General features: G+C 35.3%; 1 protein-coding gene across 2 annotated transcripts in view; it reads left to right on the top strand.

Annotated features, from left to right (window-relative positions):
* The window catches only part of Exoc4 (exocyst complex component 4), a 765522-nt gene that overhangs the window by 22748 nt on the left and 719038 nt on the right, over window positions 1-23736 (top strand). For both annotated transcript variants that reach the window (XM_027950110.2, XM_027950111.2), the window contains exon 3: window positions 11104-11298. In XM_027950110.2, coding sequence (XP_027805911.2) covers window positions 11104-11298 — 195 coding nt within the window. The remainder of the gene's footprint in view (window positions 1-11103; window positions 11299-23736) is intronic.

The following is a 23736-nucleotide window of genomic DNA, read 5'->3' as shown; positions in this document are numbered from 1 at the left end:
CTTCCACTAAGCAACATGGGGTACGCTGGCAAGGAAATTGTCATACCTACTTGGCTAATGGCTCCCAGCAATTAAGCATAGCAAACATTAAGGGGCACTGCTTTCTACTTATTTGGAGTTGGAGTGAGCCATCCAGAGCATCATGCTTGGTGGTGTCCTTAGCATTTGGCTACTGCCCTTCAAGCACCACTGGGGTATCAGTCTCAGATTCACAGTCCTATGGTAGAGATTGGTAGGGGACTCCCTGACCTGAACCTACCCAGAATGGCTGTGTTTAGGGTATTCTCACATGCTTTATTTCCTGTTCTTTAGACCTTATCTTATGATTTTGTAAGCAGATACATAAATTATCCTTCCAAGAATATTATTGGTATATGATTTGCAACCTCTCAGAGTCTAGTTTCAGAATCATTTAGCTCTTAACCTTTTTTGAATAAATGTACTGACCTCTTTACGTTTTAAAAATAACTGTCATACAAAAATAAAAATTATAGTATTCCTTGGACATTTTGGAAAGGAATACTATAATTCTTAGCCTTCACAAGTAGTTGAGTTCATTCTATGGATTTGTCTGTGAGACTAGGTAAAGCTATAGATCAGTTGCTGTAGATTTAAAATAAACTGTAGTCCACTTTGGCCCAATATACTAAGCTCAAGAAGGGTCAGAAAATGAATGTATAGAGCTGCTGACCTTCTGGCTTTGCCTCAGGTAATCACAGCAAGGGTGAAGGACCTTTTGGTATTTGTGTTTTCTGATTAGTTTGGTTGACTGAATGGACTCTGTCCTAATCTCAAGGGAAGCACCAGCATTGCTTTCTGCTTTGCTCCCTACCATTCTGAGTCGATAGCATCTTTGCTGCAAACAAAGAGTGTTCGCCTGGTACTGAAAAGGGCCTCATCTTGAGGACTGCACATTTGTTTTAGTAGCCACAGTCTTCTTACCTTCCTCATTTTCAATATGCTGTGGTTCTGAGCAAAAGGAAACAAACAAAAGAAACCTTTCTTGTATCAGACAGTGTCATGAAAGTAAATGTCATACAACTCAGTCTTCAGAATTAGCTTCAATATTGGGAAGAGGAAAAAAAGGAACTAAAACTCTTTGCAAAAAAAGCCTTTAATAATTGATTAATAGGAGAAGAAAAATGTTGGGGAAAAATGAGAGTGAATATGTTTTTATTGCATAATTTGACAATTTTGTACCATGAAATTTTTGTCTGTCCATTTCTTATCACCAAGGAAACAGTGATATTTCTTATCTTTCCTTGTCATTTTTGGTTTTTAATTGCATTTTGGATTGCATATAAAATATAGGTATGCATTTTTTGAATTAAAAATGTGAATGATTCAATCATCTGTGGGGTGCTTTATTTTAGAGCCAAGCAAGATGTGGAGAAGTATAGACTGAGTTGAAATTTTCTTTCTGTTCTGTACCAAAATATAATGAGGATTCATTCAACATATGTGTTGAGTGCTGGTTCTGTTCTAGGTCTGTTCTAGGTTCTGGGGCTATACAAGTGGAAAACACTTGTCCCTGACCGTGTCATGGAGCTTCCATGTGAATGGGAGGAGGCAAGAAATAAGCAAATAGATAATGTTTATCAACACTTATTTAATCTCTGTATCTTGAGCATTGTTCTAGGCTCTGGGGTATTAAAGTGATGAAAACAGACACAAATTCTTGTCCTTATGGAGTTTACATAATAGTCCACATTGTAATCAAGAGAGAGAGACTGAAAACTAATAAATAAGTAAACAGATGGAATAATAGATGGTAACAAATGCTGTGCAAAAAAAGGAAAAAAAAAAAGAAAAGGAAAGTAGGAAACTGCTCTTTTAATTCATAAGTCAGGGAAGCTTCACTGAGGTTACAGTTGAGCCAACATCTAAAGGGGTGAGAGAGAGGGTAGGAACTGCAGCAGAGTCATGGTTAGAAGTTTGGAGGAGTAGCAAAGAGGCCAGTGAGGCTGGAGCAAACGGAGGAGTCCAGGGAGCAGGAGGAGAGAGATGAGAGAGTGGGTGGGTGAGGTGTGGCACAGAGGACCAAGGCCTACAGGACCTTGTAGGTCGTTAAAAGAATTCTGATTTTTAACTTTCAATAGGATGGGAAACGATTTTAAAGTTTTGAGCATAAGAATGACATATGTGACTCGCATTTTTCTTAGAACTGCTATTGGTCTTGGACTAGGTTTTAGTGGGGACTAAGACAGATGCAGATGTTCATACTCATGCATTGCTACCTTCTAAAACTTGAGACCATGCAACTGTTTACAGTTTGTTTTCTTTCTTTCTTTCTTTCTGTACTGGGAATTGAATCCAGGGGTGCTTTTACCATTGAGCCACATTCCTAGCCCTTTTATTTCTTTATTTTTCAATATTTATATAGAAATGTTTTCTAGATTTAAAAACTTGTACAAATAAAATACCCTGTATGATTGACAAGGTCAAATAATTCGAGTAATAAGCAGAATACTTGGGAAGTTCTATTACTTTGAATACATTGTAAAATTGGTCAAAATGAGATATTATTACATTAGGTAATTTCAGAATCCAGAAATTCTGCCAGTGTCTCTCATTAAGACTGTCTAATATAGCAGCAGCACTACCAAAGTAGATGAATATGAGTTGATACAACTTGGAGACTTGTAGGTATTTGAATCTGAGAGTTTCTTTGTGGTGTACCAGGTGGTAAGATAACTCAGATTTCTTTTTTTTTAATTTTTAAAAAATATATTTTAGTTGTAGATGGACACAATATCTTTAATTATTTATCTTTATGTGGTGTTAAGAGTCGAGCCCAATTCCTCACCCGTGCTAGTTGAGTGCTCTACCACTGAGCCACAACTCCAACCCCTAACTCAGATTTCTTTAGGATGAGTTAGTCTGTTGCTTATCACAGGAGCAATGTAGGCTGAAGGGAGGACACAGAGATCCAGTTCTGTTGTGATGTACACTTAACATTTTACCACTGCCCCAACCCTTTTTTTTTTTGGTACTGGGGATTGAATGGGGCTCTTGACCACTGAGCCACATCCCCAGCCCTATTTTGTATTTTATTTAGAGACAGGGTCTCACTGAGTTGCTTAGTGCCTCACCATTGCTGAGGCTGTCTTTGAACTTGAAGTCCTTCTGTCTCGGCCTCCCGAGCCACTGGGATTACAGGTATACGCCACTGCACCTGGCTTTAACCCCATTTTTGACTGCCCTCTTAGTACTAGATCAAGATGTAAAATCTGTTTTTGCTGCCTGTAACTAGAAAAATAGCTATATATGATAATCAAGTAAAGTCATTAGGGCCTAATTATTCGGTAATACAATGCTCATTACTTAACATGTACAGAAAATAACTTTGGCTTTTATATGAAAGTATACTTTGAGAGGTGGAATTAGAATGAAGAATTGCCTTAATTAAAATTAGGAGTATCATAGTGCAACAACATGGTTTTTGTAGCCCAAATATAAGATGGAAATTCCTACCTGATTGTATAAAAAAAGGAAAAAAGCCTTCAGCTTTCTAGAAATGGTGATGGTAAATAGTAGGCGGTAATGAGATATTATAATTTAAAAACAGACCAGTAGTCCGCAGTACATTAGTGTAGTAATAAGAACCATGAGGTAATCCTTGCATGTAGTTCAACTGTACCCAAACTCAGCTGCTCAAAAGGAGATATTGCCCTGGGATAGGGTTGTGGTGAGCCTCTCAGAGAATTTAAGATATTAGAATGTCAGCTGAAAAAAACTAAGTGTAATTTTGAAATGACCTATAGTTCCAAAGGGCTTTTAAAAAGAACAGTGAATGGTGTTTCTGAAGTTTGTCTTTCTAGGCACTTTCTATAAAATTTCATGGAAAAAGTTGGGCTGGATACTTGCAACCCATAGAAAAGTGCTTATATGTAGAATTACTTTCACTGCCAAAGCAGGGCGGAAGTGGTAAAACAGTATTTTGTACTTTTAGAATTAAGAATAATATTGATTTATATTAATCTTCAATGACCATCTCTTGTTCATAGGGCACTTTCAGGATCTTTGTGGTCTACAGGTTTGATGAGTTCCTTGCTCATTTGGTGCACCTTATTGCAGAAAATATGCACACTTAGAGGTGCACCCTCCCTTTAATCCTAATTCAGTACTTTTCTAATTACATAATTTAAATGTTATAATCTTCCAGCATTTTCCCTGTCCCTGTATCCATCAGCCCCTCTTGAGTATATCTCTTCTCCTCCTTTCCCCAAAGCTAAGACATTATGATTTTTGAAAAAAAACAACAAAAAAACCCTGTTTTCCTCATCTTTTCATCTTTCCCAAGGATAGGTTGCAAAATCTCTGCTTCTCTGCCTTCTGTATCATCTCTCATTTCTGTTTTCAATAACCTCTTAGACTCTGTTTTTCTTTTTTTCTTGTGGTCTCTAATTAGAGTGACTTGCAGGTCTTGTGTATTGAACCCTGAAATTCTTGGTATCGATGGACAGGTGATGAGGGGCAAATGTGAAGTTGCTAAAATTCCAAGGACTCCAAGGAAACTTGTCTCCATATGTGATGTCATGATTTGAACACCTCGACTTTTTGTGGATTTTTAAGGAAAAAAACAGTAACATAATTTTTCAATCTTAATTATTCTCTTAAATTAAAAAGAAAAGAATGGAATGAAAATACCATCATCACATTTATTAAAGTAGAACAGGGATTTGAGAAATAAATTTTTATGTGTAGTTGGGTACATTTCTCATATTTGATTGTTTTTATTTATGGATAGGCATATCCCTGTTTCCTTTTCCTCATTTAAAAATAAAACTACTTTTTAATGTTTTAAATTGACAAATAAAAATTGTGTAGATTTACTGTGTTTAGATGGATATTTTGAAGTATGTATACATTGTGGAATGGCTAAATTAAATTAACTATTATATGCCTTACTTCATATATTTAGTTCTTTGCAATGAGAACACTTAAAATATCTCAGCAATTTTCTTTTTAAAAATTATTTAATTAATGTATTTATTGTGGTGCTGGGAATTGAAGCCAGGGCCTTGCACATGCTAGGCAAGTGGGCTCTCCTACTGAGCTCTACCACTAGGCCTAACAATTTTCAAGTATTTTTAATATATTAACTATAGTCAACATGTTGTACAATGCATCTTTTGAATTTAGATAAATTGAAATTCTTTTGACAACATCTCTCAGTCCTATTCTCTGGTATCCATCACATTCATTCTCTTCTGTGACTTTGGCTTAAGATTTTACATGTAAGTGATGTCAAATGGTATTTATCTTTATATGCCTGACATATTTCACTAAGCATGATGTCCTCCAAGTTCATTCATGTTGTCACAAACGATACGATCCCTCCATTGTTAAGGCTGAATAATATTTAATTGTATGTTTATACCACATTTTCTTGATCCAGTCATCCTTCGATGAACACTTGGGTTGATTCCATATCTTGGCCTTTGTGAGTAGTGCTGCAATGAACATGGAAGTGCAGGTATCTCTTTGACATACTGATTTAATTTACTTTGGATATACACATATTCCTTGGCTTATGGGATTATATCTGGATAAACCTATTGTAAATTGAAAATACCATAAATAAAAAGTGCATTTAGTGCATGCCTTCTACTGAACATTCTAGCTTGGTATAGTGCAGTGTGGAGCATTGGCTGTTTATCCTTGTGATCACATGGCTTGCATCTTGCTGCTACTTCCTGGAATCACCAGAGGATCATATAGCATATGGCTAGTCTGGTAAATGATCAAAATCAAAGTATAGCTTCTCCTGAGAGTGTGTCACTTTTACACTATTGTGAATTTGAAGCATGATAAGTTGGGGACTGTACACATGCTAGGGGGATTGCTGTATCATCTGGTAGTTAGTTCTATTTTAATTTTTTGAGAAACTGCCATACTATTTTTTTTTATAATGGCTGTAGTCCCCATCTTTGTCTATATCTAATTTACATATACTAAAAGCATGTATTTTGAGAGTATAGTTCAGTGAATTTGGCAAGTGTGTATATCCTTGAACGTGTTACCATTGCCCTAGAGTGTTCTCTACTGCCTCTATGCAGTCGCTTCTTTCCCATATTTTGTTACAAGCTACTATGAATTTGAAATTGGATTCGGTTTTGCCTGTTCTAGAACTTTATACTTTATACCTTCTTTTGTATCTGGATTCTTATGCTTACATTGTTTTACCACTGAACTACCCCAACTCTTTAAAAAAATTATTATTGTTTATTTGAGACTGGGTCTTGCTAAGTTGCTGAGTTTCTTGTTAAATTGCCCAGGCTGGCCTGGAATTTGTGATTCCATTTTCTCAGCCTCCCAGTCACTAGGATTTTAGGCATCTACTACTATCCCTGGTTTATCATCATCTTCCTCTCCTCCTCCTCCTCCTCCTCCTCCTCCTCCTCCTCCTCTTCCTCTTCCTCCTCCTCCTCCTCTTCCTTCTCCTCCTCCTTATTATTATTATTAATATTATTATTATCATTATTTTGCTACTGTGAATTAAACCCAGGGCACTCTACCACTGAGCTACATCCCCAGCCCTTTTTGTTTTTTTATTGTAAGATAGGTAGAAGAAGGTAGAAGGTCCAGAGGTGCTGAGGAGCATGCTGTCCTTTGACTTTGAGCTCTCCAATTGCTGAGGCTGGCCTTGAACTTGTGATCCTCCTGCCTTGGCTTTCTGAGTTGCTGGTTTTATAAACATGCACCCCCATGCCTTGCTTATCATGTAGTTTTGAGATTATTTTGATTCTTCTTTTTTTGTTGCTGACTAGCCCCCAGTTTTAAAATAATAGTTCTTTTTAACTGTGATGTACAAATATAAAAGCTGAAGACTCTGGATAATTTGTAATAAAAGTTCTTGTGGCTTATGTTTGCACCCGTGTTACCTCAGTTTAGGGAATAATTTTGGTGATGTTCATTTTCTGCGCAGTCTGATGCCTATGTTGCCTTCTGCCCACCTGTCCTGAAAAGTTCTGCCTTTCACTTTTCCTTCCAGGTAGTGTGAAGAAGTAAAAAGTGAGTGAGTAACATTGTATATATGCTAGTGTGAAATGCCATAATGGTCTTTTCCCAATCATACAGGAGTTTGCCAAGCTTTACTGATAGTTTGTTAATTTATCAGGAGCCTATTTGAGTGTTGTATGACATAAAATGTATCAGGAGCCTAGTTGAGTGTTGTATGACATAAAATTTATTTTTTACTACTTCCATGGTGACCATTACATAGAAGAAAAAGCTGAGACTAAGAGAACCAAGGATATGAGTAGAATATCAGAAGATCATTTCTAAAAGATTTTAACTAAGTTAAAATGAGTTTAATAGCTGAAGTTCTTAATCCAGCGACCAATAACTTCAAGAAGAGTCAGAAATGGCCTTGAGATAGATGTTTAAAAGTCAAAATCAGAAATGGTGATAGATGCCAGGATTCCCCTACTTTATCCTACCACATTCCCAGTTCCAGTGCTTCAGAGGCACTGACTACTCTTCTAATCCACAGGCCCCACAGGTCTTTCTGTTTTTATTAGTTTGCTCACATTATTTTTTCTTGCGTTTTCTCTTTGGGATCTTGTATGTTGACTTTTAGCTATGGAGGATGAGGACTTAGTCCTTTCTCCTCTCCCCAGCCTATTATATCTTCCTCCTTCATTCTCTCTAAATATAGAAGTTGTATCCTGGTTTTGGTTAAATTATCAGTGCTTACCTTGTTAGAACTACATAAATATTTACTTTCAAGTTGCACACGATAATTACATTTTCTCTTGTGCAGTTTTGTTGCTGTTTTTGTTTTCTCTGGAATTAGCGAATGGATACTCCTGTTGCCTGAGTTCTACAATAGTTTTACCCTTAACCGGATTCCATGTTTCTTCTGTTAGTCTCGTGTATTGGGAGAGCATATTGTTTAGAAATGTGCTGGGGCCTGGTACATGTAATATTCACTTTTTGAGAGCTTGCATGTCTGAAAATGTCTTTATTCTTTCCTCATGTTGGATAGATTGTTTTTCCTGGGAAAGAATCCTCTCTCAGAATTTTGAAGGTATAATGTTTCTTTGTATTATAGCTTTTAGTCTTGCAGTTGAGAACAGTCTGATGTCATTCTGATTTTCACACCTTTGTATAGGTCCTGCTTTCCCCTTTTCCTTTTGAAAGCTTTTAGATTGTTTCTTTATCCCTGGTGTTCTTAGACTTTAGGATGATGTGTCCTGGGTGGGGTCTTTTCTCATTCCATTCCCCTGAGCACTTGATGTGCGTTTTCAGTTTGAGAAGTCATGTTTTTTGTTCTGGGAAAATTTTTAGTAAAATTTTATTAGCCTTTTCTCCACTATTCTCATTTTCCTCTTCCTGGAACTCCTGTTTGGCAAATATTGGACTTTTAGGCCAATCTCCTCATTTTCTTTTATCTCTTACCTGTTGTTTGATGTATATTTATATATGTTTCTGTTTGGAGAGTTCTTCAAGGATGTCTTCCATCCTTTCTATTAAATTTAAAAATTTCTGTAATTAAATTTCTAAGAGTTGTTTTTAATTTTCTGAAAACTTTTGTAGCACCTGTCTTGTTTTGCTGTTTTATGTAATAATGTCTCTTATTTTTCCTCAGGCTGTTAATTATAGTTTTTTTTAAATTCTGTTTCCTGCATGGTTTCTGTTCCCCCACTCCTTCCAGTACTTCTTTCTTTTTGCTTGTTTAGATGCTTGTCTGTCCATTCTGCATGCTTTCCTTGAATGGTGACCTTAAACTAACCATTTGTCTGCAAGAGGGAGGGAGCTGGTTAGAAGCACAGAGCATATTCTGGGGTTTGTGCTTGATGATTGGGCAGGTACTTGGTGGTTTCTTCAGTGAAACCTTAGTTGTCACTATTATACAGGTCTTTTTACTTGGACTGGGACACTTTCCTGGGAAAATTATAAATTTCCTGTGTTGGGGTTGAAAGTTGACTGCTTCTGTTAATTAGAGCCAGATCCCTGTAGAAGGCAGAGGGTCCAGAGGTGCTGAGGAGCATGCTGTCCAATTGGCTCTCTGTCCAGCATCTCATGCCTTCCCCTCAGCCTGGTTCAAATCCTTTCTAATTCAGTCTCTCCAGAATGGCCAGTGTGAGGGAAAGGAATTACCTGTCTGGGTAGCTTGATGGGAGTTTGGCCCTCCAAGTACTCCTATAGAAAGTTGTAACTCTGAACTTCTGCCTTCTGAATACCTGGTGCCTTTTTTCATTGGTACAAACTCTCAGTCCAGGCTGAGGTGTTCAGATTTCTCTGGTTTGATAATTCAGTTGCCCACACCATCCATCTTCTAGAATTCTGTTGCTATCTCTTATTTGCGGTTACTTCCTCTCTTCTCTTTTCTTGATGTTCTTTGCTTAAGAAAGAATTTCTTTGCCTTTACTTTGGTGAGATTGCAGGAAGGAATAAAGAAAATGGGAGCCATTTCTATAAGATTTTTCAAGGGGTCTGTGACCGCCCCCCCCCCCCAAATTATTAACACTTATTTTACCATGCCTATCTTGGGACATCAAAAGAAATTTTTGTTTTTAAACATGGGAGAGTATCATATAAATATGATTTAGGTATTATCCTGGGGTTACAGAAATGGATTAGGATCTTCCTCAAGAAACATTTTAATCTTAGCATTCTATCTTCATATTTTCTGTGCTTACTAGAAAAATGTGGAAATTTAGTTTGTAACCACAGAACTATAAGGTCAGTGAGTATGTACATGAACACACACCAAATATTGCAGAAGAGGAATACAGATTTTTTTAGTTGTCAAAAACGTGGCAGGTATTCCAGGGTAATGGAAATGCCTCATCTTAATGAAGGTTTGGTTATATAACCATATACATTTGCCTAAACTCATCTCATGGTACACTTGAGATGCAGTCAGGCATAAAAATTTTAGCTCAAACAAATCAGAGACAAAACTATAAATACATACTGAATTTTTTTAAGAGAGAGAGAGAGAGAGAATTTTAATATTTATTTTTTAGTTATCGGCAGACACAACATCTTTTGTTTGTACGTGATGCTGAGGATCGAACCCGGGCCGCACGCATGCCAGGCGAGTGCGTTACCGCTTGAGCCACATCCCCAGCCCCCATACTGAATTTTAATTTAAATAAAATATATGAGGATTGTTAAAAGTATATGAAAGCAGTTTTATGAATGGTCAAAGGTCACGATTTAAAACAAAAATTTTTCCATGTTGTAAGAAATCAGGGCACAAAATAAAGACTTACTCTTCATCATTACCCTAGGTACATGTATGACTGCACATATGGTGTGACATTACTTTGTGTACAACCAGAGAAATATAAAGTTGTGCTGCAATTGTGCACAGTGAATCAAAACGCATTCAGCTGTCATATGTACCTAATTGAAATAAATAAATCAATTAAAAAACCCTTACTCTTACCATGTGTATTGTGATTCCTCCCCTCTTTCCAGTCCTTGTCCTTTAATTTTGTCGTGTTGTGCCTATGCTAGTCAGGACACTGGACAGAACTACAGAATGCTGGAGACTATCTTATTTAATATCTGATTTTCAGAATATAAAGGCAAAAAATCCTTGGTATGTTCTTTAATTTTAAGATTATCTCTGGATGTACCTACTCTTTTTTAGAAGTGGGTTATTTTTATTGTAGGCAATTGAGAAGAGCACTCAGCTCCTTACTTGTAAATTTGCCCAAAGTTGTAGAGTTAGAAGCATGGACCAAGTCTATCAGCTGAATCAGATGTCTACAAGGAGGATTGGAGAAGTAATAATGGCTTTGGACTTACATTAACTATTCCCTTTTTATATATATTAACATTTATGTGGTGCTTTATATTTTCAGAGTGCTTTATATTTGTAGTAATTACTTCTAGATTCATTCAAAGGTATGTTAGGAGTAGTTTTCTCATTTCATGGTAGAGAAAATACAGGCACAAAGAGGTAGAGATGCACCCAAGTGAGTCAGTGTCAAAACCAGGATTGGAATTTTGTAAGCAGACCAACTAAGGGAAATAAGTGGGAGTGGGAATTAGAAACTGTTTTGCATAGTGGAACCACTGAGGAATGCTAACTAGATTATGGGTTTAGACTGGCTCAAGACTGAATCTGTTTTATTGTAGGTAAAAGAGAATCTTCTTTCGTGCAAGATGTTACTGCACTGCAAACGAGATGAACTTCGGAAACTGTGGATTGAAGGAATTGAACATAAGCATGTCCTGAACCTGCTAGATGAAATCGAGAACATCAAGCAAGTACCTCAAAAGCTGGAACAGTGCATGGCCAGCAAGCACTATCTCAGTGCCACTGACATGCTGGTAAGAGAACAACCTGTTCTAAGGGTCATTTCTGCTAAGATAAATTATCTTAAAAGTACTCTTTTTTGTTTCCTGTGAATCCTGTAATGCATGCAGTACATTACAAAATGCCTTCTTAGGATTCAGTAGCCCTCACATGTGAAGCCTGGCTGGTTCTCTTCCTAATTTCAGTGTTTGAAATGGTAGATGATTGTTATTTATGTATTTTCTACCTTTGGAACAATAGCCAGAAATCTAATGGAAAGAAACCAGTATTTAAATCATGTTGGAATGGTAATGAGAGGTGTTCTTGTTAGCTTTAGAGGAAGATAATGAATCTCATTTTAAGGAATAAAATCTGTATGACATAGAACTTACAAAGATTTATAAACCTGGTTCTCTACAAAGTCTTTAAGGAATTTTTACATTAGGGCTTTTTTTTTTTTTTAATTTTCAATTGATAAGAAAGAAAATAATTTTTTTGAGATGATTCCTAGAAGTTACCTTGTTAAACAGAAGCCCTTTACAACTTATAGCCTCTATCATAGTCCATTAAATTCTGCTATTTTTTTTTTTGGTGGGGGGTACTAGGGATTGAACTCAGGAGCACTCGACTACTGAGCCATATCCCCAGCCCTATTTTGCATTTTTTTTTTAATGGACAGGGTCTCACTGAGTTACTTAGTGCCTTGCTTTTGCTGAGGCTGGCTTTGAACTCGAGATCCTCCTGCTTCAGGCTCCGGAGCCTCTGGGATTATAGGCGTGCACCACTGCGCCCGGCTAAGTTTTGCTGTTTTTTGACTGTATGAAAGTTCTGAGGAGATTGTGGTTGTTGGTGAGTGTCAAGCAGATGAATAAAAAATAAAAATGCAGATTTTGCTCCCAAGTAATGTAACTTTTCCAGGGCCTGTGGCTCTTACAGAGGGCTGCTCTATCTTCTGCCCATTCTACATGTGTAAACACCCACTTTTACTGCTCAAAGTTGGCTGAGTACTACAGAAGTTCTCAGCAGCAGATTGACTGCATTTACTTTTTTTTTTCCCTCAAGAAGTGAAACCCTTTTTCTTTGTTTTATCAGATTATTTTCACTGTTACACTGGAAAAAAAAAAAAAAAAATCCCTAAGGGAAATTGGTGGGAATTTGAAGGCAATGTTCTAAGTGGTTCCAACTAATTTAGACTTCCAAGAAGGGTTTTGCTAAAAGTGTTTCATAAGTTTTTAAGGTAATGTCATAACCAAAGTTTGAGAAGTGCTATCATATATTAAAACCTGGTTCTGAATGGACTGCCTGGTCAATTTCCACGGGGGAAGAAGGTTAATAGTGGTTTGCTCTGGGGAGTGGCAAGAGAATTGGTTGTTTCCAGCATCTTATTTAAAGTGACATCTTAATAATGACTCTAGATTGTCTGATAGAAAAAAATTACTTTTCAGCTTTAGTGTTGGTTAATGCATAGTTGTGCTAAATTATTAAGAAACAGCAATTGCAACAGATAAATTCATACATATTTGCGAAGCATAATACATCCATTTGCATCATGATTATTTGGGAGTAGGCCTGCATTTATGTAAGTGCCATGTATTGAAATAGTTGCTTGACTATATTTCTGGGTTATGTTCATTTTAGGATTTCAAATTTTTGTTTTTTGGTCTTATTACTCAAGGGCTAATTTATTTACTTAAAGGCTAATGAATTATGGATATATACCCCCCTCCTCCCTTTTTGACATATTTTTCTTCAGGACTTCATTATATAACTTCATTAAATTATTGGTCATAAGTTGTAGAAATTCAATGCTAGCTAGCTGTGTTAGTTAGCTTTAAATTCTTTAAATTCTTATGAGGTAAATTAGCTCATAAGAATATAAAGGCTCATTTTGTCTCACAGTTTGTGAAGGTTCAGTCCTTGGTGATTTGGTCCCATTGCCTTTGCCTGTGGAGAGGCAGTATATATTTGCAGGAATAGGTGACAGAGGAAGCTGTCGCCTCATGGCACCTGGGAAGCAAAGAAAGAGGAAGGGGTTGGGTGTCCTCTACAGGGTCATTCCCCTGATGCCCTAACTTCTTTCTACTAGATCCCATCTCCTAAAGGTTCCACCATCTCCCTATAGGGTTATAGACTGGGGACCAACCCTTCAACATATGGCCTTTGGAGAACATGAAGATCCAAACTGGCACTAACATAAGTACAAAGAACTGCTTGGCTTATGTAACCAATCTGCTAAAAATATATACATGAAATGTCACTGTATGTTCTCTCTGCATGTTTTCTTGTTCTACTGTAGGCTGATCTCTTCCACATATATGAAAGGATGTGGGTGTGTGGGGAGAAGTATATAGGCTGTAGTCCATATCTTTTCAGCTTTTCATAAGAAAATAACCTTTTGTTCCTAATTGAAAAACATGGGATCAAATTGCAAAGATTGCTTTGCAGAAGAAAATAATATCTTTTCATAGTTAAATAATTGAGACTTAGGTTGAGCCAGTTTGGGTACCATGGTCATCGGGTTTAACCAAAATCATGTGGTTAGGGTGGTGGGAATTGGGGTGGGAAGGAACCATAGTTGCCTCCACAACAGGGTGAGTGCATATGGTATGTTTCCCAGAGGTTTTTGTTCCTTTTTCTTCCTATTTATAGTTGTTTATATATTCTGGATACTAATCCTTTGTCAGCAGGTGGATTATAAATATCTTCTTCCAGTTGGTGATTCATCTTTTTACTTTGTTTGTGGTGTCTTTTGTTAGAAAATTAAACAAATTTTAATGCCATGAAGTTTCTGAATCTTGTTCATTTATATTAGGTGCTTTTGTTTTAAGAATGTTTTTCATCCCAATGTCTCAAAGATAAACTCTTATGTTCTCTTTTTTAAAAATCTTTTAAAAATGTATTCTTTTTAGTTCCTGTGTTCTCTTCTTTAATCTTTCCAAAGACCATTTTCTATGTGGTATGATCTATGGATCTAATTTTATTTTTCTTCTGGATAGCCAATAGGCTCAGACTCTTTATTGAATCATGTTTGTACTGATTTATAATGCTCTTTGTCACACGCCAAATTTTCACATATGCTTAGATGTGATTCCAGGTTCTTTATTTTATTCAATTTGGTCTCATACCTCCACCAAACCACGCTGATTTAATTATTGTAACTTTATAATACATCCTGACAGGAAGTGAAGACATTCACTTTCTGTATGTGCTGTTCTTTACCTTTTACTCTTCCATAGCAATTTCAGTGCCAACTTGTTGAATTCCACAAAAAGTGTGATAGGATTTTCATTAAAATTAAGAGAATCTCTATGTAGCAATATTGAGGCTTCTTGTCCATTAATTGGATGTGCCTCATTTATTAAAGACTTTGTTTAATATCCTTTACTAGTGCTTAGTTATGTCTTTAGAAATATTTTGTGTATTTTGATGGATTTAATCTGGGTATCATATTTTTTGAGGCTTTTAAAAAACAATAGTTCTTTGTTAATAATAATTTCTAGTTATTCATTGCTGGTATATAAGGATCGGATAGATGTTTCTTTTTTAATTGACCATGTTTTTTCCTGACATGATTCACAATTCTGTGTCCCTGGAAAATGGTGACATATTCTCTAAGATTTTATCGACTCTCTGAAAGCCTCAAACACTTAGATGCTTTTTTTTTTTTTTTTGTTTCCTTAACCATTGTGTTATTCAATATAATATAATTGATTTTGTTTGTGTGGTAGGTCATTGAAGGTAGGGCTGGTTCTTATCTATTTTTGTCTGCCCTGTGCCTAGCATAGTGCAGTCCATGTGGTCAGAGTTCACAAATTGTTAGCCCAAATGAGTAACTATGTGAAAATCTTTAATACTAGTGGAGTGAAAGGTGTTTCTTTTCTAGGAGCTCTGGTATGCTTTTCCTTCTCTGGTTAGTGGGTTTTTTTCTTTCTTTTTTAAAAATAAACATCTTGTTTCTGACCATTCTTCTTAGTAATATTTAAATGAATAACAACAATTATAACATCTAATATATATTTAGCTAATATGTATGTTATAATTTGTTAATTCATTTAATGCTCTCCATAACCTTATAAGAAATAAAGCTTTAATATTATTGCCATTTTTCAGATGTGGTATTTGTTTGCATGATCTGAGGGGTTGGCATGTTCCAAATAAGCAATTGTTTGAATATCCCAATCACAAAGATTTCATGGAGATAGGATTTAAAGTGTGCCTAAAAGGTTGGAAGTATTCTTCAACGTAGTCTTTTATATATAAGAGTGAAGAATAAGGTTAATAATGCTCTTTCACTGGACTTCATATAGAAAAAGATCACATTTTCTTTGCCCATGGTTATGTGCCATTCAAAGTAAAATCTATTTAAAGAATCTCAAGGGTCCAAATGGAAATCTTTGCTAAAAGACCTTGGTGGAAAGTAATGTCAAAACAATCTAGTCTTTTAAAACCCCCTAATTTCCTTGGATTTGTTTGTCTGAGATTTTGCATTTTCATTTTAGGCAGGTGCAGATGCAGATATGTAGTAATTTGATCCCTACTCATATGGGTTAATATTCTAGAGTAAATAAATCAGTGGTGACCCCTGGCTCTTGCCAGCTCCTGCTGTTCTCGTTTCACCGTCAGACTGGCCTAGTAGCTATAGGCTTGGCTTCTAGGTGGATATTTATTTCTTCTTTTGATATGATAACCCAAGTATTGCATAAAATAATTAAATTGTCATGACAGGGAATGTCTGCAAATAGGTCTGGCCTTTTGTTTCCTTCTTCAAGGTAAACAGCTGCTGTTGGCTTATGAAAAGCTAGAAGTGATCCAACAAGAAGCCTGTATCCGTCACATTGAAATCAGAGACTTGATTAATATTGTAGCCTGTAGCTTTGTGATATGTATGGTTTAAATTAGACCTTTGCAGTCATTGTACTGGGTTGATGCAAGCACATTAATGACATAATTTCTGGTTGCTGCATCACATTTCTGCAGTCTATCCTTTGTATTCCACTCACATTAATTGAAGTAATTTTGCCAGTGAAGCGTGTTTCAAACCTCTGCATTTAAATTGAAATTTTAATTCCCTTATTGTCTTGAAAAGACGGCTGAAGATGCCTTGTTACAGGTTTCATTATCACTCAAAACACTCCAGCTGCTGGTTCTAATGTACAATGACTGATTAATTCTGGAAGAATTATGAATATAAGAATAGTGGCTTCTTCCCAGTGGTATAAGCTAGCCAGGAAGGTATTTTGTGATAGTTAATATTTTTATAAACTTTTTTTCTCAAAGAAAATTTGCGTGTAGAAATCTGTATCATACCAAGATTGCAGAGAGCTTTGAAAACCACTTACACAAGTTCTGATTTATCAGCCCATAGAAGTCAATTCATAATTGCATTCAATCAGTGGAAACCAAGCCAGTGTGAGTAGTTTTGAAGCACTTTAGCTGACAGTCACAAGACTTGTGACTAAAATAAATTTTTCATTTCTAAGTCTTCCTAAGATTATAGATATTTTGAATGTCTTATAATCATTTTTCTTTATTTATATGTCTTTAAAATAGGAATCCATAGCTATACAGTCAGATAAGGATTATTATGATAATTATAGTAATAACATATTTATGTAGCTGCCTTCTTCCCAGAGGATCCCAGAATACTTTCCTGAAAGAATGGTGTGGTGGAATGATTTCTTTCACTCATACTGAAAAGATGATTGTGTCTGGGATAATGAATTAAATCATTTTCTAGAACCCCATAATAAAATTAAGAGTATTTGTAGTATTTTCAGTTTATAAGATCCTTGGCGGTTGTTGGGTAATGTGGATTATCATCATGGGTCTTAGTTTGGGTTAGGTGGACCTTTGCTTGAATCCCCACTTTGACTCTGCAGATTAGTGGACTTGTGGCCCTTGTGGCCATTTATCTTTGCTGAAAGTTGAAGTTAAGAATAATATATATACCGCTAAAGGTTGTTGAAGGATTAAATGAGATATTAAACCTTATACATAAAGTATTCATATTATATATAGTAAATTCTCCAAATGTTATTTATAATTTTTTGTTTTTTTTATTGGTAGGAAAGAATATGGTGATTGCTACCATGTTATATTCTCAAAAACTAATCTGGAGGTGGATTTACATAGAGCTAGTAAAATGGTTGAAGTAGGGCTAGGTGAAATATTTTAGGGCTAGTTAAGCATTCTTGATTTTTTTTCTTTTTGGCTCAACATGCACATTACTTGAATGCAGTAAAGACCAGTCTAACTCTTTATTATAATGATTATTATTTAATTTGTACATATTTATGGGCTACTGTGTGATACTCAATACATGTTATATACAATATGTAATGATTAAATCATGGTAAGTAGCATTTCTGTCACCTTTTCTTTACTTTGCTTTTGGAGCCATTGAGCCCTTGTCTTTTAGCTATTTGTAAAATATATAATAGGTTATCATGCTCTCTAGTCATTCCACAGTGCTACAGAACCACTAGGTCTTATTTATCAATATGATGGTATTTGGGTACTATTGTCCAACCTCTCTCTGCCTCCCCATTTTCCATCCTCTAGTAACCACTGTTTTATATCCAGATCAACTTGTGGCTATCAACATATGAGGGAAAGTATGGAATCTCTGTCTTTCTATGTCTGCCTTATTTCCCTAACCATAATCTTCTCCAATTCCACTCATTTGACTGAAATTGATAGAATTTCATTCTTATTTATGACTGATTCCATTGTGTATATACATCACATTTTCTTCATCCATTTGTCTCCTGACCTGCATGATTCCATAGCTTAGCTATTGTGAATGGTACAGTAATAAACATAAGCATGAAGGTATTGCTTTTATATGTTGGCATCATTTCCTGTGAGTATATACACTGAAGTGGGATAGCTGGATCATATAGTAGATTTTGTTTTTTAGAAATGTTTCTTGCTGGGAATCAACTTAACGAAATAGTTGAAAGACTTCTACAACAAAAACTACAGGAGGCTAAAAGAAGACCTTAGAAGATGGAAAGATCTACCTTGTTCTTGGATAGGCAGAATTCATATTGTCCAAATGACCATATTAGCAAAAGCATTATACAGATTTAATGCAATTCCAATCAAAATTCCAATGACATTCCTCATAGAAATAGGAAAAGCAGTCATGTAATTCATTTGGAAAAATAAGAGACCCAGAATAGCTAAACCAATCCTTAGCAAGAAGAGTGAAGCAGGTGGCATCACTATACCAGACCTTAAACTATACTACAGAGCAATAGTAATAAAAACAGCATGGTATTGGCACCAAAATAGACTTGTAGAGCAGTGGTACAGAATAGAGGACACAGAGACTAACCTACATAATTACAGTTATCTTATATTTAACAAAGGTGCCAGAAACATACATTGGAGAAAAGACAGCCTCTTCAACAAATGGTGCTGGGAAAACTGGAAATCCATATGCAACAAAATGAAATTAAACCCCTATCTCTCCGAATGCACAAAACTCAACGCAAAGTGGATCAAGGACCTAGGAATTAAACGAGAGACACTGTGTCTATTAGAAGAAAAAGTAGGCCCAAATCTCCCTCATGTTGGATTAGGCCCCAACTTCCTTAATATGACTCCTATAGCACAAGAGTTAATATCAAGAATCGATAAATGGGATGGCATCAAAGTAAGACTCAGCAGACTCAGCAAAAGAAACAATCAGTGAGGTGAACAGATAACCTACTAATTGGGAACAAATTCTTACCACTAACCTACTAATTGGGAACAAATTCTTACCACACGCACGTCAGATAGAGCACTAATCTCTAGAATATATAAAGAACTAAAAATCTTAACACCAAAAACCCCAAATAACTCAATAAATGGGCCAAGGAACTGAACAGGCATTTTTCAGGAGAAGATATACAATCAATCAAAAAATGTATGAAAAATTGTTCAACATCTGTAGCATTTAGAGAAATGCAAATCAAAACTACTCTAACATTTTATCTTACTCCAGTCAGACTGGCAGCTATTAAGAATACAAATAACAATAAGTGTTGGCAAGGATGTGGGGAAAAAGGCACACTCATACATTGCTGGTGGGACTATAAATTGGTGCAGCCAATATGGAAAGCAGTATGGAGAATCCTTGCAAAATTGGGAATGGAACCAACATTTGACCCAGCTATCCCATTCCTTGAACTTAAAAACAGCATACCACAGGGACACAGCCACATCAGTGTTTATAGCAGCACAATTCACAATAACTAAACTGTGGAACCAACCTAGATGCCCTTCAGCAGATGAATAGATAAAGAAAATGTGGTATACATACACAGTGGACTATTATTCATTATTAAAAGAGAGTAGAATCATGACATTTGCAGATAAACGGATGGAATTAGGGGCATCTGTAGTTGTAATCATTATATCTTCTTGACTTGAGCCCTTCATCATTTTCTAGTGACCCTCCTTATTTCTTTTTATGGGTTTTGTCTTTAAGTGTATTTTGTCTAAGTATGGCTAGTTTTGCTTGTTTTTGGTTTCCATTTGCATGGAATATCTTTTCCCATCTTTTTTCTTTTGGTCTATATGTGTCTTTACCTGTAAAGTTTTTATGGTAGCTTATCATTGGATTTTGATTTTTATCTATTCTGTATCTTTAATTCCTTCAAAGTTGTTATTGATACGTCAGGACTAACACCTGACATTAAAAAAAAAAAATCTATTTGTTTTGAATATCTTTTTTTTTTTTTTTAACCTTCCTTTCTTTCTTTTTCACGTGGTGCTGAGGATCGAACCCAGTGCCTCACACATGCCAGGCAAGCACTTTACCACTGAGTCACAACCCCAGTCCTGTTTTGAATATCTTTTGATGTCAGTCTTCCTTTCTTGTGGTTTATCTATGAGGTGTGGTGGTTTTTTGTGTTGATAAGATTTTATCCATTTGTGGTTTTTGTGAACCTGCTCTTCCAGTGAGTTTTATACTTTCACATATTTTTACTCTAGTATTTAACCTTTACTTTGCTTCTGGATGTAGGACTCTTCTTGTAGGTCATCTGGTGTTGATGAATTCCTTCAGTTTTTTACTTGTCTTGAAAGCCTTTATCTCTTTTTTTTTTTTTTTTGTTTTTGAAGGATAACTTTCTTGTGTATAGTATTCTTGGTTGGCTGTTATTTTCTTTTAGAACTTAGAATATGTCACTCCACTCCTTTCTGGTTGTAAGGTTTCTTCTAAGAAATCTTTTCTTAATCTAAGGAGACCTTCTTGAGTGTGACTTGCTGCTTTTCTCTTATGGGTTTTAGAATTCTCTCTGTCTTCTTATTTTGACAGTTTGACTGTAACATAATATGTCATGGTGATGATCTTTTCTGGTTATGTCTACAGGCCTTCAGTACCTGAATATCTACATTGAGGAAATTCTTGGCTATTATTTTATTAAAGAGGTTTTATCTGATTTTTCCTTCAAGTACTATCAAAATTCAAATATTTATTTGTTTAATGATGCCTCAAAAGTCTTGTCTTCTTTCTGTCTTTCAAGTTTAGATATTCTTTCTTCTGTTGGATCTTGTCTGGTATTCAAGCTTTCAACAGTATTTTTTATTTGATATTATTATGGTCTTCATTTCCACGATTTCCTTTTGATTCTTTTTCAACATCCCTCTTTGCTGAATTTCTCATTTATATTATGAACTGTTTTTCTAATTTCATTCAACTTTATATATTTTCTTAAAACTTCAGTTTCCTTATAATAATTTTTTATTTATACATATTAATTGTACAGAATGGTGTGTTTCATTATGATCTATTCTACATGCATATAAAATTATTTGATCAATGTCACTGACCAGTAACTTTCCTTACTCTTCTCTCTTTCCTCCCACAAATCCTCTTCCTCTATCCTAATGGTCTCCCTTCTATTTTCATGACATTCTTATCTTTCTGAGTTTGGCTTATTTTGTGTAACACGATGCCCTCCAATTCCACCCATTTTCTTGCAAATGACATGATTTTGTTCTTTGTGGCTGAATAAAACGTGTGTGTGTGTGTGTGTGTGTGTGTATAAGGTCACATTTTCTTTATTCATTCATGTGTCAATGGACATGTAGACCGATTTTCTTATCTAGCTATTATGAATTGTGCAGTGATAAACATGGGTATGTATGTATCTTTAAAATATGCTGACTTCTTTTTGGATATATATCACTGAAGGGTATAGCTAGATCATATGTTTGTTCTGTTTTTAGTTTTTTGAGGAACCTCTATACAGATTTCCATAGTGAGTGCTTTAATTTACAGTTCTTCCAGTAGTGTATAGAGTTCCTTTCCGCCCCGCATCTTTGCCGTATTTTATTTTTATTTGTATTCTCTTCTGACTAGAGTGAGATGGAATCTCAGTGTAGTTTTTGTCCCATTCTCTAGGTTGTCTCTTCACTCTGTTAAATTATTTCCTTAGCTGTGCAGCGTTTTCTCATTTGATGCCACCACATTTGATTCTTGCTATTATTTCCTGAGCTATAGGAGTCTTGTTCAGGAAGTTGTTTCCTGTTATAATATGTTGAAGTGTTTCCCCTACTTTTTCACCTAATAGTTACAAAGTTTCTGGTGTTATGCTTTAGTCTTTTCTCCATTTAGTATTGACTTTTGTACAGTGTGAGAATTAGGGATCACTGTCTTCTACTTAGAGATGTCCATATTTCCCAGCATCTTTTTTTTTTTTTTTTTTTTAAAGGTGCTCCATTATATGTTTTTGGTATTTTAGTCAAGAATCAAATGATTGGAGGTTTGTCTCTTGTGTCTTGTTCTTTTCCATTGGACTATGTGTGTTTTATGTAAGTACTGTGCTTTTCTTGTTACTGTGACTCTGTAGTAGAATTTGAAATTGGGTATTGTGATGCCTCTAGCATTGTTCTTTTTGCTCAGGGTAGTTTGATTATTTTGGGCCTTTTGTTTTTTCATGTGAATTTTAGGAGTGTTTATTCTAGTTCTGTGAAGAATATCTTTGGTATTTTGATGGAGATTACTTTAAACTAGTAGATCAGTTTTGGTAATATGGCCATTTAATAATAATCTGCCTATCCATGAACATATAAATTTCTTCCATTTTTTGATGCCTTCTTTTTTTTTAATTGTTTCTTTTAGTTTTTGATGGACTTTTATTTTATTTACTTATTTTTGGATGTTTATTTTATTTACTTATTTTAATGTGGTGCTGAGAATCGAACCTAGTGCCTCACACATGCTAGGCAAGCGCTCTACCACTGAGCTACAACTCTAACCCCTGATGTCTTAATTTTATTCAGTGTTCTGTGATTCACTGAAGAGGTCTTTCTTTTCTCTTTTTTTTTTAGGTCTATTTCTAGGTATTTTTTGCTCTTTGAAGCTGTAGTGAATGGAATTGTCCTGATTTTTTCTCAGTCGATTCATATTGGTGTATAGAAAAGCTATTGATATTTGTATGTTGATTGTGTCCTGTTACAGTGTCAACTTTTTCTTTCTTTTTTAAAAAATCAACTCTGGAAATCTTCTTATGGAAGTTTTAGTGTCTTCTAAGTATAGGATCGTATCATTTACAAACTGTAAAATTTAACTTTTTACTTACCTGTTTGTATGCCTCTTAAATTCTTTCTCTTGCCTAACTGCTCTGGCTCACATTTCAAGCACTAATTGATTAGCAGTAGGGAGATGGACATCCTTTTCTTGTTCCTGATTTTAGAGGACATGCTTTCAGGTTTTTCCTCTAAGTTTGATGTTGGCTTTGTCATATATAATCTTTAGTATGTTGAGGTAAATTTTTTTTCTATCCTTTTTTTCCTTCATGAAGGGGTGTGGAATTTGGCAAAGTCCTTTTTTTTTGCATGTATTGAGATGATCATGTGATTTTTGTCCTTGGTTCTATGTATCTTTATATTACATTTATTGATTTTCACATGATAAACCATCTTAGCATCCCTGGAATGAAGCCAACTTGATCATGATGTATGATATTTTTAATGTGTTATTGAATTCAGTTTTTTAGTATTTTATTAAGGAATTTTCCATCAATATTCATCAAAGATATTGGTCTGTAGTTTTCTTTCCTTGATGTGTCCTTATCTGGTTTTGCTATCAAGGAGATACTGACTTTGTAGAATGAGTTTGGAATCATTCCATTCCTTTGTGTTTCATGAAATAATTTGTGGAGTGTTAGTGTTAGTTCTTTAAATATATGGTAATATTAGATTATGAAACTTGCCTGTTATTGAGCTTATCTTTTTTGGTAGACTTTTTATAACTGCTTCAATCGAATTGCCTGTTATTGGTCTGTTTAGGGTTCAGTTTTGGTAGGTTGTATGTGTTGTAGAAATTTATTAATTTCTTGTAGACTTTCTAATTTATTGGAATACATGTGTTCAAAATGATCTCTAATGAATCTCTGGATTTCATTGTGTCTTTTCAAAAATTTCCATTTTCATTTCTGCCTGTATTAGTTTGCAGCTTTCTCTACTAAAATTAG

The sequence above is a fragment of the Marmota flaviventris genome, chromosome 1 (genome assembly GCF_047511675.1).
Source record: "Marmota flaviventris isolate mMarFla1 chromosome 1, mMarFla1.hap1, whole genome shotgun sequence".
Classification (NCBI taxonomy): Eukaryota; Metazoa; Chordata; class Mammalia; order Rodentia; family Sciuridae; genus Marmota; species Marmota flaviventris.
Note: the sequence above shows the minus strand (reverse complement) of the source record. Positions and strands in the feature narration are given on the sequence as shown.